Source organism: Penicillium taxi (assembly GCF_028828555.1).
Source record: "Penicillium taxi strain IBT 34144 chromosome Unknown utg000004l_segment0_segment0, whole genome shotgun sequence".
In the NCBI taxonomy this organism is placed as follows: Eukaryota; Fungi; Ascomycota; class Eurotiomycetes; order Eurotiales; family Aspergillaceae; genus Penicillium; species Penicillium taxi.
Window position 1 is genome coordinate 293,246 of NW_026643206.1, and position 16,755 is coordinate 310,000.

The window sequence follows — 16,755 nt, forward strand, 5'->3', positions numbered from 1 at the left end:
AACTGGCTAGCTTCGGCGGTCCTCACGATCCAAACGATATATCGATGTCTGTGTCTGTGTCTGTGCCAATGTCAACATCAACGATGTAAGATGTTGTCACTATGTTCTTACACCCGAACACACAAGATGAAAACAATATCTACAAACATGATCTCTTATTCTCAAAAAAGACAGTTGTATTATCCTTTTGGTTCTCAGCTGCAGCTACTGCATTGGACCTTAAGAGTCCCCGTGTGACGATTATGTAAACGCTCGAGCTTTCTTTTTTTGATTTTCTTCCTGCAATTCTTTTGCGTTTGTGTTTGCCTGATTTTCTCGGCTGCATTGGTTTCTTGGGAGGCGGGGGTGGCGGTCATCTTAGAATTCGGAATAGGGATTGGTGGCGTTGGTTTTTTCTTTCTTTTTTCTGCCATTTCTTGGTGGCCTTCTGAATCATTGACATTGATTGTTGGATTATTACTTGTTATGTAGGTGACCTGGATATGGCGATTTTTTTATACTTCTCTTCATTTCTCTGATGTATATATCCTTATAATTTTTCTCTCTTGATTTAAACCTCAGTGCTACTACCATTCAGCTGAACTTGGTCGATCCATGAACCTTGGGATGATTGTTTAAAACCTTCCCCAAGGCCGGAAAACCCCAGGCTAAGCGCAATCCTCGCAACCTTCCTTATTAAGGCACACATCCTTCTGATCAACTAGTGCCTCCTTCTCTTCCTTCTCAGCTTGGGCCTTCTTCAAAGCCCGGTCAGTATGTCCCAAATCCCGAGTAGGATCAATAACATTTCGAACAAGAGACTTAAGAGCCTTGACCTCTAGAAAGATATAAGTACAACATTTAAAGCCAGAAAGAAAGAACATCACATACCGGGGAATCCGCCATCTACCTTCCGATCCCATAGAACAGTTTCCTCCGTAAAGACCTCACCTTCAGTTACCTGTCCATGCCAGATAGTAACCGTGAAAACTCCCCCTGTAACAGGTACAAGGGCGACCTCACCAAGGTCAGTACCAAAAGTTGAGAGGAGCTCTTGCGCAAACTAGAAGGTTTGGTCAGCTAAGCAAGCCAATGTGGATAACGAGATGACGTACATATGCAGCACGGAGCATCCATCGACACTGAGTACAGAACTTGATGGCAATACGAGGGAGGTGCGTGGTCAATTCAGCGTGCTTTAGCATTGTATTAGGACCAGTATTTGAAGCTGGGTCCGCCATGGTGGGAAAAGAGAGCCAGGTGTGGAGTAGGAAATTTCGGATATGGGATCCGAGGCTAATTATGCCGCAGGGAGCTCAGACCTAGAGGGCTAGATGTATGCAGGGCTTATGGAATGATTTCGGTGTTACGGATGGAAGTGGCGATGGGTTGTTGTTGCTTGTGGGATGATGTCAGTGGGGGGTTTGCCTGATCTCGGTATTTCCTATGCTGCTAACCGGTGTTCCTCGTGCTCATTGTATATTCTATGGAGTACGAAGGAGTCATTTATGTTGACTTGTTACACTAGAGATCTATACATGCATGTATCGCGAAAGGAGGAACTGTCCAGTGTAGATCAATGATACTAATTCTGGTCATGGATGCAGATCGAATTTATGATACACGAATGGCAACCGACTCTCCTGACTGTTGAAACATGCAAACAAAAAAGGTTTTTTTGGAGAACCCATAGACAAAGGAGATTTGGCTTCAAAAACAAAGGCGACAAAAGGGGGAATGCTGTAGAAGAGAATAGGAAAAAAGTAAGTTGAAAGGAAAAAAGGAAAGGAGAAAGAAAAAGTAAAAGAGAAAAAAAAAACACAGCAGTGCATTATGGAATGTCACCGCGAGACATCCAAGGATTTAAATTTAGACGATCAGAATCGGTCGAACGAAGAGGCAGAAACACGGCGATTTGGTCGCACCTGCAGTGGTCCGATATAGCGTCCCAAGGGTCGTGCAGGGCCAGCAGACGATTCTTCAGGCGCATAAGCAGACGAGCGATTGCCGAGTTCGGTTTGCGTTGTGGTTGAGGTTGGGTTAAAAAAAGGTTAAGACGAAGGGATCATTAAAGATCAAAGATTAGGTTGAAAGAAAGAAAAGAGAAATCGTGTCGTGGCGATCGAGAATTATTGTCATGAAGCCGTTACATGACCGTGCAGCAGCCGCTCTGTTGCTGAGGAGCATAGGGGTCCTCACGCTTGTCAACCTGAAAGACGGAAGCTATATTAGCGATGTGCGCGAAAGAGAGAAGATAAGAGAGCTGGTTACTTACATTTCCCCATACGGCCGGCACCATGAAGTCGCGAGTGTTGCTGCAGTAGTTGATGAGACTAGAGACGAGAAAAAGAATATTAATTGAATTCTCTTTCTAGATTCTCTTTGATTTGGAGAGGAAGGACTCACGAAAGAGCAGCCTCGGAAACCTTCACACGTGGACGGTCAAGGTCTTCCTTCAGACGAGCATTGAGTTCAGTCAAACGACGATACTTCAGATCAGCGACACTCTGCTTCTTGTTCTTGACATCACCACCAGACCGAAGTTCATAATTAGGCATTGTGACTGTTGGCGAATGTATTGCGCGAGAGGGGTGGACTTCCGTTTGACGTTTCGGGGGGTTTGAAGATGTAGGGGGTGGAGGGGGGACTAGAAGGTCGAAAAGGGGGAGGGAAAAAAGTGGTCGTCACAAGTGGAGAAATTAAATTTGGCGCGGAGACTGAAGTACACAGTCTCGATAAAGAAATAAATGAGGGTAAAGCGAGGGGATGGGAAGGGTCACAGAGGAAGAAGATCGGGGCGAAATCAAATGGATTTTCCCCGTTGGGTCTGTGTCCAAGGGGGAAATTCGATTTTGGTTTTACGAAACTTAGCTTAGGAGTATTGATACTGTAAATCTACATTTAGGGGAGAAATGTCCCGGATAGCTTCGGGGGCAGAATCTGACTCGGATACGAAAGGTCCAGATGGAAATTATGGAATTTTACTCAACTTCAACGTCTCATTAAGTGGACGTGCTTACTTTTTCAGATGAGATGCAAATCATACTCTTAGTCAACGTGGTGGGACTTGAAAAGCTCTGAATCGTAGATTGGTATGCGGGTTGTATACGGTATACGGTAACATACGATATTACCCTGTATTTTAAAATGGAAAGATGGACTAACTAGAAGCAGTTAGAGTAATGATCCGTGCTTCTTCTCTGCCTGATATGTATGCCTTGTACTTCAGGCGCCAATCAACAAATTCACGTGACTGACCCATCGCTTAAGCCCGAAGTGGGAACACCTCTCACACTGGCGGGCAATTTTCGCTGGTTTACGCACAACAGGTACTTACTAACCTTCAAGTCCTGGGCTTCGCGTGGCAGCTATTCAACTCCGGTCCCAGACCACTGCCCGTGTGTGAAAACCGCCATCTCAATTTGGTCCTTTCGACTTTTTTTCCGATAAAAATTTTTTTCATTCATCCCGAAGGGGTCGCATTTAGCCCATCATGCCGCCACCACCGCATATCAAACCTGAGAATGTCCTCAAGGTTCGTCGTCGTATCAGATATCGCGACATCTAGTATTTAGATATACTAACGGTGAACTACTACTAGAGGGCCCAGGAACTTATCGCCGTCGGTCAGGCCCCAGCTGCCTTGACCGTCCTCCATGAACATGTTACGTCGAAGCGTACCCGCAGCAGCCCGATCGCCTCGTTGGAGCCCGTGATGCTCCTCTTTGTGGAACTATCTGTTGATCTGCGCAAGGGCAAGGCCGCCAAGGATGGCCTCTACCAGTATAAGAACATCGCCCAGAACACCAACGTCGGCACCATCGAAGTTGTCCTCAAGAAGTTCATTGAACTCGCCGAGTCGAAGGTCACCGAGGCCCAGGCCAAGGCCGACGAGATCCAGTCTACCCTCGAATCCGCTGCCCCTTCCTCGAACATCGATGATCTTGAGGCCATCGAAACCCCGGAGACCATCCTGTTGGCCACCGTCTCCGGTGAGCAGTCTCGTGACCGTACCGACCGCGCCGTCGTCACTCCTTGGCTCAAGTTCCTTTGGGAGACTTACCGTACCGTCCTCGAGATCCTGAAGAACAATGCCCGCCTCGAGATTATGTACCAGTCGACCGCTCTGCAGGCCTTCCAGTTCTGCCTCAAGTACACCCGCAAGACCGAGTTCCGCCGCCTGTGCGAGCTCCTCCGTAACCACGTCCAAAATGCCGCCAAGTACTCCTCCCAGATGCACGCCATTAACCTGAGCGACGCAGACACCCTGCAGCGCCACTTGGACACCCGTTTCCAGCAGCTTAACGTTGCCGTCGAGCTGGAGCTTTGGCAAGAAGCCTTCCGCAGTATCGAGGATATCCACACCCTACTGAACCTAAGCAAGCGTCCCGCTAAGAATGTGATGATGGCAAACTACTACGAGAAGCTGGCCCGTATCTTCCTCGTCAGCGAGAATTACCTCTTCCATGCCGCAGCCTGGAACCGGTACTACAACTTGCTCCGCCTCTCCTCTGTGGCCCTTGCCTCTGGCCAGAGCACCAAGAAGGAGAACCCCTCCGTGACCGAGGCCGATATGACCAAGGCCGCTTCTTTTGTGCTCCTTTCCGCTCTGTCCATTCCCGTCATCAGCACCACCCGCTCGCGTGGCGCTCTCATCGATGTTGACGAGGCCCGCAAGAACAAGAACACCCGTCTTACCAACCTGCTTGGTATGATCCAGCCCCCATCTCGCTCTGTGCTTTTCCGGGATGCTCTGAACAAGGGTCTGCTTAAGCGCGTTCGCCCCGAGATCCGTGAACTCTACAACATCCTCGAGGTTGACTTCCATCCTCTCTCTATCTGCAAGAAGATCACTCCCATCCTGAAGCAGATTGGTGCCGACCCTGAGATGGAGAAGTACGTCGTTCCCCTCCAGCAGGTCATTCTCACTCGTCTGTTCCAGCAGCTCTCGCAGGTCTACGAGTCCGTTGAGCTCAAGTTCGTCTACGAGCTTGCTCAATTCCCCGATCCCTTCCAGATCAATCCCGCCATGATTGAGAAGTTCATCATGAACGGTTGCAAGAAGGGTGACCTGGCCATCCGTGTTGACCACATTTCTGGTGTTCTGACTTTCGACTCCGACGTTTTCTCTTCTTCCAAGGCTCAGCATGCCGGCAGCGCCGCTGGCTCTGCCGAGAGCGAGACTGGCTCCGTGCAGCGCCTCCAGAACACCCCTGCCGATATTGCTCGCTTCTCGATGGCTCGTCTGGCCAAGACCCTTCACATTACTTGCATGTACGTGGACCCATCTTACAACGAGGCCCGTCACAGCGCCAAGCAAGCCGCTCAGGCCCGCGCTCTTGCTGGAGCCGTGGAGGAGCACGAGCAGACTTTGGCTCGTCGTACCGTTATCGACAAGAAGAAGGAGGCTGCCACCGATGCCCTGCAACGTAAGCAGCGTGATGAGGAGAACCGCAAGCGCATCCGCACCCAGCAATTGCAAGAAGCCGAGAAGCAGCGTCTGGCCGATGAGCAACGGGATCGTGAGGCCAAGCGCCTCAAGGATGAACAGGACCGCATCCGCCAGGAGGAGCTCAAGAAGCAGATCGAGGAGCTCAAGACCGGAATCAAGGGTATTGACATCAGTGAGTTGGATGTTGATGAGCTTGATGCCAACCGCCTGCGCGCCATGAAGCTTGCTCAGTTGGAGAAGGAGAAGAACGAGCTGAACGACCGCGTTCGCACCACTGCCAAGCGTATCGACCACCTGGAGCGTGCTTTCCGCCGCGAGGAATTGAAGCACATCCCTGCCGACTACGAGTCGCAGAAGAAGCACGACCAGGACCTGTACGAGGCCCAGAAGGCTGAGACTCTGCGGGAGGCCAAGGAGAAGCACACCGAGGCTCTCGCCCTTAAGCACCGTCTGAGCCGTCTTGTGCCTGCCTTCTCTAGCTTCCGCAAGGAGCTCTCTGAGAAGCGCCACGAAGAGTTCGAGAAGCGCCGCAAGGCTGCCGAGCGCGAGTTTGAGGCTAAGAAGAAGCAGCGTGTCAAGGAGGTTCAAGAGCGCCGCCGTCGTGAGAAACAGGAGTACGAGGAGGAGGAGCGCCGCCGCAAGGAGGAAGAGGAACGTGTCACTCGCGAAGAAGAGGAGCGTACTGCTCGTGATGAGGAGCGCCGTCGTGTTCTGGCTGAGGAGAAGATTAAGCGCGAGGAGGAGCGAAGCAAGCTCGACGAGGTTGCTCTACGACAAAAGCAGCGCGAGGAAGAAGCCGAGGCCCGCCGTTCGCAGCGCAAGACTGTTGCCTATGCTCCTCCCGCTTCCGAGTCTTCAGAGCGCACTGCTCCCCGTCTCAATCTTCCCAGCCGTCCTGCCGGTGGCTCTAGCTGGAGAGACCGTCTGGCTAACAAGGAGGCAAGTGGCGAGTCTGCTCCCCCTGCTCGTGAACCTGCTCCTCGTGAGCCTGTTCGGGAAGAGCCTGTCCGCCGTGGAGGATACGTCCCACCTGCCATGCGTGCCGGAGCCTCTCGCGATGCCCCCTCTTACAGCCGTGACTCCCCTCGTGATGCCCCCCGTGACAGCCGTGACCGTGATGCTCCATCCAGCGGAGAGCGCTGGTCTCGCCCCAGTGCCCGTGAAAACCCCCTCTTCTTCTTCTTCTACCCCGGCTGCCAAGCCTGAGGAGCTCAAGAGTAGCGGCACCAAGTGGGTGCCCAAGTGGAAGCAGCAACAGAGCTAAGCTGCCCCACAGGGCTAACTGTCATTTTTCTTCTTCCTACGTACTCTAGGGTAGCAAAAAAAAAAAAAAAAAAGTGACACGGATGTTTTTTATCCGACGCATGTTTTTCATGATCCCCTTTGCCTATGACCCTGTAACATTGGCCCCGATACGGCCTTGCGGTCTTTTCGATGTTCGTGTTTCCATAATTATTTGTTCTCCGGATGGGTTATTTCTGTCATCCGTGATGCCGATTTCATGTTTTATTCTAGCAGTCTCTAGCAGTATCTAAGTCCTGTATTGGGATTTAGTGTATAAGGATCATTATGACCCTCAATACTATTTCTGAGTTTACCTTAAAGGATCGTTTTATCGTCGCCCGTACCATGCTGTCTTTCCTTGAACATTTTACTAAATGTTCAAGTATGAGCATTATCCAATTTATTGGAGTACTGTCTAGGTGCACATAGAATTGCGCTAGAACAAGAAAGGCAAAGTCGTCAGATTCAAATGAGTGGCCATCTCAGGGCTATCTAGATGCTATGTACAAGCTCAACTCCAACAACAAAAGGGATCCATGGATACAAATAAGTTGAAAATGGGTGCGAAAAATGAAGTGGATATCTGATGGAAAGGATAAAAGCTCATAACAGTCTAACAATCTGAATGTATTGTTTTTCCCCCGAGAAGTAAGCAAATCAACAACCGTGGAAAGATAATGACAGTGACGAAGTGATGATGATGATTTAAGCAGCAGCCACCTCGGCGTTTGTTCCGAATAGCTTTTCGCGCCACTCGCCACACACAGCCTCAAACCCGCGCACGACGTCCCCGCACTCTTTGCCGGCTTCACGATCTTTCAATCGGCGGTCCCACTCGCCGATCTCAATCCACCGTGAGCCTTCCTCGCGGGATTCTTCTTCGCGCCTGATTTCGGCGACGAGTTCACGAGCGGATCGGAGACGACGTGATGCTGTGGAGGTCAATTGGCGGGACTCATATAGGGTGTCGCTCAGGCCGCGGAGTGAGTGGGTGATTTCAGATGTTTGGGAGATGAGAGCTTGGAGGGATACAAGTGGGTTTGAGCTTGAGGCTTGTGATGGGGTTGATGGTCTTGAGCTGCGAGATTGCTCAGGGAATGGATATGGAAGACTTGGCAAGAGTTCCTCGTCAATTAGAGGTACAAGGGAGTCAATATCTTCTTCTGAGAGGAGAGGGAACGGGGAGAAGAGGAGTGGATGGATGAGAGACTGGAGAGTGCGTGTTTGGTGGGTGAGGTGGGATGTGATAGAGGAGTGGGCAGTGATAAGCCTATCAGAGGTTAGCTTCAAGTGCCAGAGGTATGTAGCGAAAATCATAAACTTACCGCGTGGCACTGTTCTCAATTCCACTTTGTCCGCCCAGATCCCGGAGGGACTCGACAGTCCGCTGGATAACATGATCATGCTCGCTGCCGTTGTTCTCTATGCCCCGCCGTACAAGACTCTCGATATCAGCCATCTGGCTCTCTAATCCAGGTGGAATATCCGTCACCTCGTCTAGATCGGAGTCATTCCCATAGTCAGAGCCGTCATATCGTCCTTCCTGTCGACGCTGCTGTCGAATCTGGTTTGCTCGCAACCTGTTCCTGGTTGGCGAGTCCTGTGATGGTGACTGAGACCGCATGTTGTGAACCGAGAGTAGGTATTCTTCATTATCGCTGTGATCCATTCGCTGAGACCCTGCGGGGCTCTTATCCTGTCCTGATGCGTAGCCATAGCCCTCATCCTCATCCCAGGCATCAGCCAACTCATCAGCCAAGTTTCCCAGGCCACCTCCACCCGAGTCAGCTGAAAAGTCTACCGACTCCCGCTGAGACCCGCTCATAGTAAATGTATTTTGACGAAGCGTTAATGGGGACGATGGTGCCGATATTCGTGGGGTTGCAGGCAATACAGGGCTCGGTGGAAAGCCATTGGGCACCTCTCTAGGCGAGATAGGAGGGTCGTCCATAGAGGGGCGGCGGTGAGAGAGTTTCAGGGGAGACGAACGGAGGGGCATCGGATGGACAGGAGATGATCTCCGAATTAGACAGGTCCAACGACTTGGTCTAAGTATAGCAATACAAAGAAAGAGGCAGCCAAGGAGTAGAAAATAAGCAGAAAATAAAGAAGAGTAAATGATTCAACAACGGAGTTGTGTTTGTGGAAGTATAATAGTAGAAGAGCCGATTTGATGTCTTGTTGTTTTCAGTTGGAGTCTATCGCATCATGCCACTATGAATTGAGATAAAAACAAAGAGATCCACAAGAAGTCAGAATGCAAAGACCGAAGAAAAGGACTGCTGGGTTAGTTTTGTAGTAGACAAAAAAAAATAGATTGTTTTTGTCTGAAGCGCGTCCGCGGAGCAATGACTGCAATTGGTTCACCGCCCTATAAGGCCGATTGGCAATATTATTCACTTTCACAACCCCACAGCGACATTCCTTCTCGAACTTGCATTTCTGTGCATTCTAAGGGTCTTCAAGATGACGACAATTACCCGATTCTCCCCGATGGACCTATTGTCCATGAATTGGACCAATCTGGATCCATTGACGGAGAACTATGACTTGGGTTTCTACCTTAACTACCTCACAAAATGGCCATCTCTGTTTAGCGTGGTGAAGGATCATAATGCTGGTGTGGTAGGATATAGTAAGTCAAATATTCTGCCCATATAGTATAAACCATAATTAATAAGATCGCAGTTATGGGCAAACTTGAGGAGCAAGATGTCCACTTGACACCCGCTGAGCACTATACTCCATGGCACGGACATATCACAGTCCTGACCGTTGCACCAGCCTATCGCCGACTTGGTTATGCTAAAAGGTTGTGCGAGCAATTAGAGGCCGGTTCCGATATCAAGAAGGCCTGGTTTGTGGATCTTTATGTTCGGGCAGGGAATAAAGTCGCAGTAGATATGTACAAACGCATGGGGTGAGTACAGTATAACATAATCTACGAGGACTTGGTTGCTGATATTTGGCAGGTACTCGGTATTCAGGCGAGTCGTCAATTATTACAGCGATGATCCAACGGGACTTTCAGAGTCTGGCGAAGATGCTTTTGATATGCGCAAACCATGCAGCCGAGACAAAAAGCTGCAACATATTCGAGAAAACGGCGAGAACTTCAGAGTCTCTCCCCATGATGTCACCTAATAGGGCAGTGTGGATGCACCCTTGAGACACTCGTAGAGGAGTACAAATCCTTTGCTATCCATGACCTCGGGAAATGGAGAGAAATCTTTCAACTTTCATGATGAGAAGAATCAATCTATTAGCTTCGGAACATTTCCTCTTTTTAACGCCCAAGTGATGATTATTTGCAAATATTTGGACGTTCCAGTCCACTCCTTCCATATACCAAATGCAACCTGCTGGCATCTCAAGGGTCCAGCTCAAGTCTTACAAATCAATTTTGGTCCAGAGACCACAAACCTCAGAATAGCCATGAGGCAAGAGGATGCGACGAGGCAACAGCCAGTAAAAAGCTGAACACCAAGGTAGTCTCCAGATTTATTCAAAATGGCTCCACCGATGGGGGTTCCAATCAGCACACCAATAGAGGTAACGGCAAAAACCATTCCCATGCGAGTGCCCAGTTCCCGCACGTCAGGTGTCATGTAAGCCATGACGACCGGAGGAAGTGAAACAAATCCACCCGAGAAGAATCCATAGAGAATACTCAGTACAATCATACCGGCAGTGGTATGGACACCAATCCATACAAATGCCAAAATTGTGGTAATGGACACGGCCGGTGTGAGCACGTTGAGAGGTCCAACATGATCAGCAAGGAAGTTGGGACCGATACGTCCGAACGTTGAGGCAGCGTTGAGCATTGACAGCAGGTAGAAACCGAGGTTTTTATCCACGATACCAGTGTTTATGGCATATGATTGTACGTAGAAGAGGAAGTTGTAGAAACCTAGGAAACCAATAAACATGGCGACAGAAAACAGAACAAACGCCGGTTCTTTGAAAGCAGAGAGCTGGTACAGGCTACGCTTCTCCTTTGGCGTGATTCGAATGCGCATGACGCCGAGCGAGATGCAGATAGTACCGAAACAGATGAAGCCTATTGCCCGGGTAGCCCAAGCAAAGCCGACTTTTTGCTGTAGCTGATCAAACATGATGGGGTAGACTACGCCACCGATGCTGCTACCGCTGGCCGCAATGCCATTTGCGAGTCCTCTCTTGCGGCGAAAGTACTGTGGCAGTAGAGCCACGGATGGCACGAAGAGACAACCAGCTGCCAGGCCAACACAAATCCCTTGTGCAAGGATCAACTGCCAGAACTTGGTCGAAATGCTGGTCATCATCAAACCAAATGGTAGCATGAAAGCGGCAAATCCAAGAAGAGCGTGGAAGTAGCCTGCGTCAAAGAGGGGGCCAGTGATGACTCCAACTAGCATTAGTAGAAAGGACTGTAAAGATCCAATCCAGGCAATTGTCGAGGATGAAGTGTTTGCTAGAATAGTCTGCTCATAATAGGTCTGATATGCTCCCCATGTATTGATTATACCCCTATAGAGGCATTAGCACAAATTTCCCTCAAAGGTTTCTTTGAGCAGTGGACTACATACCATGAATTAAAAAATAAGAAAAACGAACCCAAAACCTGTAGCCATGAGATGAAGCCTGTATCGTAAGTCAACTCGTCCACCATTTCGATCGGTGAAACTGAATCGGAGCCATTCTCATAACCCTTTTCTTCATCAGCGATGACCTTCTTCTCTGTGTCCTCATTAGTCGAGTCCATGTTGTGAAATGTAGATGACAGACGAAGAATTCAATTTCAGGTTTGAGAATTTAGAACCAAAGACGGAAAAAGTCCGAAAAGTTAAGAAGTTGGACCTCGGGAATGAATTTACATTTAACAGGGTCCAATCCAAGGATCAATAGACAAAGTGAAGTGGATTATAAACCATTCCTTAGTTTGGGGCCGAACACCGAAACCGGCACATAAATTAGTGACTGATAGGTAGCATTGAGCATTGGAGTAAGATCATCAATTTTGAATTTTGGACAGAACGAAGTACAAACAGCCATTCACAGCCAATAATAGAGCAAGTGTCATGTTACTACGGATAAGTGTGCCGATTATCCAAGTGAGATCATTAGTCACGAGTGTGACTGTATTTCATGTGCATAAGTACAGGAAAATACCATGTTGAACGGAGAATATTGGTCATTTCCATCGAATTTCACCAACTGGACATCTTATAGAACTTACCTAGTGCGTAAAAGATTATCAAATTTTCAAAAGTCCAGTTCTTCGAATGATGGCATAGTATTTATTAGTCTGATAACTAGTTAGTTAGAGACGCTGAATCATCCGGGGTAAAAGTGGGTCTTATAATGGCTGATATTTCAACTTCACTATTCCTGACTGTGTGTGAATATCAATCTATTTTCAATGAACTGATGTCAGTTTCAATATTCTCATTTTTTCTTTTTTCTTTTTCCTTTTTCCTTTTTCCTACTTCGTACAACTGACATCGAGGTCAATCTAATCTAGGACAACCTTTCATCAAAAACGCCTCTTCTCTCAACTCGTGTTCACAAAAGGTATTTGTATTTCACACCTAGAGGTCCCGGTTCATATTTTGGGCCAGGCCTCATTTTTTGAATCCTCTTCTCCCTTCTCTTCCAGGGTCTTTCCTTTGACTACCAGGTGGAATAAATGAGTTAGTCCGAAGTTTTCGGTATGCTCTCTGTAGCGCTACCTAGGTATCTTCTAGCCAATTTTGAATAACGCGAATGGCAAGTATCTCACCGGAGAGAAACCCATCAAGAATACTCGCCTAAACAGACCTCTTCATTAGCTGATTCTTCTTGCCCGAATTAAGACCTTGGAGTTCTAATAGAAAGGCGCTATACATTCACCCAGTGAAAGGAGATAAAACATGAATAGTCCCGAGGTTGGAGTTGGAGATAGTGGTAACTAAGTCTATTGAATAGCCAGACCTGGATCGCCATGTGGCTGTTTATGACATAGAAGAAGTGAAAAATTCTAATTATCCTGTTGATTTATCTTGAATTTATTTTGGTGTCTGAGATGGAAGATGAAATGGGAAATTATCTGAGTAGCAAGTTGCTACAGGAGCTCCTCACAAGTCCAGTCCTCGTACCTGAATGAAACGGGTTAGTCGACGGTTCATCCCTCATTACGTGCATCAAAACTTACCATCCGCCAGGCAAATATCGCCGTACGATCAGAGGAATCTTCTTCTGGTTCAATTCCTTCATGGCAATCTGCAAGGGGTCGGTCTCACCCTCGAGGTCAACAAGAACTGGAGCGTTCATACTATGGATGGTCAGTTTTTCTGTCGCCCCCATTTCAACATGAAAAAATTGAGATCCTACCTGATCTGCAATGCTCGGGTGCCCAGCACACGCGCGCGCTCGTACTTGGTCAGGTACGGAGTGGTGCTTCGTTGGTCGTTGGGAACCTTCTTCTCGCGAGACTGCTCCAGCGCTTTGCTTGCATACCCAGAATCGCCCGAGACAACAACTTGTTCGCCGTTTACGGCAGGCTGGTAGGAATCAACGCCTTCAGCATCATCTGGGTTCTCATGGTCGATGAAATCTTCCGGGTCGTTCTCATCGTAGAACTCTTCATTGGGCTCGTAGTCGAGGCTGCATCAAGTTAGAAAAAGGCTTATCACAAGATTTGCGAGCGATAAAGATCTGTAATCTTTAGATCAGTCAGTTTGTCGGGGTAATGCTTACTTCTCCTCGGCATCATTGTCACCACCGTAGTCAGACATGATGAAATGTAGATCATATCAGCCTAAGAGGAGACAAGGAGAGAGAGAGAGGCCTTGCGCGGGATCAAAGTGATGGAGAATCGCGAATGCAAAAAAGCGGAAAATCCACAGCGCTAGGCTATTTTCGTCCTGACCGCCCTTTTGATAGGTGCGGCAAAATAAAATTATTCCACAACATCATACTTTTTAACTCACCGTTTGTTGGCGCCTCTATTTGCATTTAAATATGGCCCAAAAGCGTAAGGCCTCTGCTGAGAGGTCTGATCCAGGGAAAAGACACCAGCAAAGTGCTGTTGACAGTGATGGTAAGTGTTTATGAAAGTTTTGAAGCCTACAATAGCTGATGGTATGTATGAAGACCCGATGCACGAAGAGACATACTCCGATGGCGAGTACTCAGTATCAGATACTCCTAGCTTGGCAAGTGGTGATATAGATGAGACACCAGCTACTCCATTTTCTACGACCTCCGCACGATATCCATCCGAACTCAAGACCCGCCGATGTCCGTTCGATGGGTGTGATAAAGCATTCAACCGTCCAGCTCGACTACAAGAGCACATTCGATCTCACAATAACGAGCGAATTTTCAAATGTACTTTCCAGACATGCGACAAGACTTTCTTACGAGCATCACACCTCAATCATCATATAAAGAGTGCACACACAGGAGTTCGAGACTACGTCTGTGACCGTCCAGGGTGCGGCAAGAGTTTTGTAACTGGTTCTCGACTTCGACGCCATCTTGCTGCACATGATGGAAGGGACAAGTTCACCTGTCCAGATTGTGAGGAGACCTTCCGAAAGCACTCCACCCTGCAGAAACACATTACAAAAATTCATCTGCACCAGAAGCCTTTTCCCTGTCCCCATATTGATCTGACTTCTGGACAGCAATGTCAAATGGCTTTCGAGACTGCTGGTCATCTCCGGTCCCACCAAAGTAGAATCCACACGGAAAAAAGATTCAGCTGTGCGGAATGCACCCAGGATCAACAAGAGCAAGGATCTAGTATGGACACTTCCGAGAACAATGAATCATCAGTTGTATTCCCCACCTACGCCCTTTTGCAATCCCATATTCGCAATGTTCATCCTCCACAATGTCCTCACTGTCCGATTGTCTGCTCGACTTCTCGAGAACTTCGGCGCCATCTTGATGTTGCCCACGGGGATGTCACCTTGCAGGAGCGGAAAGTGTTTGCCTGTACCGTTCCTGAATGTGACCGAAGCTTCACCAAAAAGGGAAATCTCTCAGTCCATATTAGAACCGTTCACGAGGGCGAAAAGCGCTTTGGCTGTGGAGAAACGGATCTCTCCTCTTCAAGTAAAGTGCCAGGATGGGATGGGATCGGCTGTGGGAAACGATACGGTAGCAAACTCGCTCTCGAAGAGCATATTCGTACAGCTCATTTGGGCCTCCCAAACGCTAAGGCAGAACGCCGCCAACGACTTGGAATTGGGAAGAAATCAGCCGGAAAGATTAAGCAAATATCTACATTGGCAGCGTTGACAGGCCATGGCTATGCTGAGGAATCAGGTCGACACATCGCTTGTCTTTACGAAACTTGTGAACACAGATTCCACCGCGACTACGATCTATGGGTTCATATGACTACCAAACATGGGTGCTCAGAAGATGAAGTCCAGGGTCTATTCATGCAGCGTGCACTACTTGGAGACCAGAATGAACCCGGTGGGAATTCTTTCGGTATCTATGGCCTTGAATTTGACCAAGATGGTACATCTTCCCAGCCATTTGCATCAACTGCGCTACCGAATTTCCACCACGATCCCTTTCCTTTTCCCGAACCGGACTTTATGAAGCAATCTCTGTTTCAGGATGCTGCTCAAGTTAATGATTCTATGATACCCCATGACGAGATAGCGATTGACCCAGTCTTGGGATATGACTTGATGGAGGAATGAAGGTTTCTTTAAGGAATTCACAATTATAAATTAGCGGACAGCGTGATACATTTTTAACATTTCTCAAATGACATTCTAATGTCGTGTAATCGGTAGTTTTAATCTAAATTCCAGTCTATGAAGCTTCCAAGTATTAAGGCGTGAAATTATTGAATCTTTCATCCAATTTGCTAACTGTAAGAAGAGAGATAATGCCCCGGAGCACAAGATCTTGAAACAGGGCCGAGATCTTTCAGATGGACTTTAGTTATCTTGGAACCTGGAGTGTCTTAGGTAATCATAAGCTAAGTCCCATTATGGATCAACACGCTGAAGACGATACCTAGGTATATCCATGGAACCTGTCAGGGGTAAGACTCTATAATGAGGGCCTACCAAGTTAATTAATGATCTGGGGAGTGCTGAGACCTCGAGAATTCGATTCATTCCATTGGAATCAGAATGAGAATGTCGTGATACCTAGGTAACACGCCACTTCAGATAAATTCCCCACCGAGTAGAAAACTATGTCTCAGCCCAGTCTTATAAACACTAAGAGAAGTCCCATAATTTAGGGAATCAGAAACTATCAGTGAAGACATTTAGATGCTGACCTGGGGTTGGAAGGATTCTATCAACCTAGCTATTAGTAGGAGTAACATGTATCAGATCTGAAGGTCATAACGACAAAGGACCGGCTTTTAGGGTTAGTCATCCAAGCCCAGCGCCTGACATGGCTGACATGGCTGACAAAGCTTAAATAGAGCATAATACAAGGTAAGCAGAGGGCTACATGGTTTGAAACCAACACCGTGATCTGCCATGCATGCAAGTAGCCCTAAGCCAACCAGGATGCTGGAATCAGGAAGGCGGGTACAAATGACCGGTGTGGTATTTGCAGTCTAGTAGACGTACGTCGTAGGTTCTGTTGGAACCTTGGAAATAGTGAGTACACATGGAGTTGAATTACCTTGGACGGAGTATGTGTGGGGTATAGAGTGAATCCTTAGTCTCCCGAGACACGAGATATTTCTAATTTTGGCGAGACAAGCTCGATCTCTCCAATGACGTTAGTCAATAGTACATTTTTAAAATCTCTCTACCAATTCTGTCTAGACTCCATATTTTAATATCATTCATTATTACTGACTAAAATCCCGCCCCTAAGAAAAGTTCTCTCCTGTTCCGTTCTCCGTCCGTACTCCCGTGCCCAGATTATCACCCCCACGTTCCTCCTTCTCCATTACTTTCAATCTACTTCGTACTTACTCTTTCCCTCCCCAACCTCCCCTCGTTTTTTTCCCCCTTCTTTTTTGGATTTCTTTTATTTCCTTCAACTATTTCCATCAACAAATTTGGACTACTCTTGAAGTA

The 16,755-nt window shown here is 47.8% G+C and overlaps 8 protein-coding genes across 8 annotated transcripts; 3 read left to right on the forward strand and 5 right to left on the reverse strand.

The window, feature by feature from the left end:
* Window positions 1-647: 647 nt before the first annotated feature.
* N7495_005016 (Rdx family protein) lies at window positions 648-1,220 on the reverse strand (the record flags this gene model as incomplete). The annotated part of the gene is made up of 3 exons (XM_057207667.1): window positions 648-817; window positions 871-1,042; window positions 1,095-1,220. The coding sequence occupies 3 exons, from the start codon at window positions 1,218-1,220 to the stop codon at window positions 648-650; spliced, it is 468 nt and encodes a 155-aa protein (XP_057061441.1).
* A 905-nt stretch (window positions 1,221-2,125) lies between these two features.
* On the reverse strand, window positions 2,126-2,537 carry N7495_005017 (guanine nucleotide-binding protein subunit gamma; the record flags this gene model as incomplete). Its single annotated transcript, XM_057207668.1, has 3 exons — window positions 2,126-2,188; window positions 2,255-2,312; window positions 2,386-2,537. The coding sequence occupies 3 exons, from the start codon at window positions 2,535-2,537 to the stop codon at window positions 2,126-2,128; spliced, it is 273 nt and encodes a 90-aa protein (XP_057061442.1).
* A 935-nt stretch (window positions 2,538-3,472) lies between these two features.
* On the forward strand, window positions 3,473-6,637 carry tif32 (putative eukaryotic translation initiation factor 3 subunit EifCa; the record flags this gene model as incomplete). The annotated part of the gene is made up of 2 exons (XM_057207669.1): window positions 3,473-3,514; window positions 3,581-6,637. 2 exons carry the CDS (start codon window positions 3,473-3,475, stop codon window positions 6,635-6,637), a joined length of 3,099 nt encoding a protein of 1,032 aa, XP_057061443.1.
* Window positions 6,638-7,420: 783 nt separating this feature from the next.
* Window positions 7,421-8,714, reverse strand: N7495_005019 (uncharacterized protein; the record flags this gene model as incomplete). Its single annotated transcript, XM_057207670.1, has 2 exons — window positions 7,421-7,985; window positions 8,041-8,714. 2 exons carry the CDS (start codon window positions 8,712-8,714, stop codon window positions 7,421-7,423), a joined length of 1,239 nt encoding a protein of 412 aa, XP_057061444.1.
* Window positions 8,715-9,181: 467 nt separating this feature from the next.
* N7495_005020 (peptide alpha-N-acetyltransferase complex B subunit NAT3) lies at window positions 9,182-9,859 on the forward strand (the record flags this gene model as incomplete). The annotated part of the gene is made up of 3 exons (XM_057207671.1): window positions 9,182-9,350; window positions 9,404-9,635; window positions 9,688-9,859. The coding sequence occupies 3 exons, from the start codon at window positions 9,182-9,184 to the stop codon at window positions 9,857-9,859; spliced, it is 573 nt and encodes a 190-aa protein (XP_057061445.1).
* A 239-nt stretch (window positions 9,860-10,098) lies between these two features.
* N7495_005021 (MCT family MFS transporter) lies at window positions 10,099-11,462 on the reverse strand (the record flags this gene model as incomplete). Its single annotated transcript, XM_057207672.1, has 2 exons — window positions 10,099-11,227; window positions 11,287-11,462. 2 exons carry the CDS (start codon window positions 11,460-11,462, stop codon window positions 10,099-10,101), a joined length of 1,305 nt encoding a protein of 434 aa, XP_057061446.1.
* A 1,338-nt stretch (window positions 11,463-12,800) lies between these two features.
* Window positions 12,801-13,473, reverse strand: N7495_005022 (DNA-directed RNA polymerase core subunit RPO26; the record flags this gene model as incomplete). Its single annotated transcript, XM_057207673.1, has 4 exons — window positions 12,801-12,834; window positions 12,891-13,010; window positions 13,070-13,342; window positions 13,436-13,473. 4 exons carry the CDS (start codon window positions 13,471-13,473, stop codon window positions 12,801-12,803), a joined length of 465 nt encoding a protein of 154 aa, XP_057061447.1.
* A 226-nt stretch (window positions 13,474-13,699) lies between these two features.
* Window positions 13,700-15,402, forward strand: N7495_005023 (C2H2-type zinc finger protein; the record flags this gene model as incomplete). The annotated part of the gene is made up of 2 exons (XM_057207674.1): window positions 13,700-13,778; window positions 13,814-15,402. 2 exons carry the CDS (start codon window positions 13,700-13,702, stop codon window positions 15,400-15,402), a joined length of 1,668 nt encoding a protein of 555 aa, XP_057061448.1.
* Between the last annotated feature and the right edge of the window lie 1,353 nt (window positions 15,403-16,755).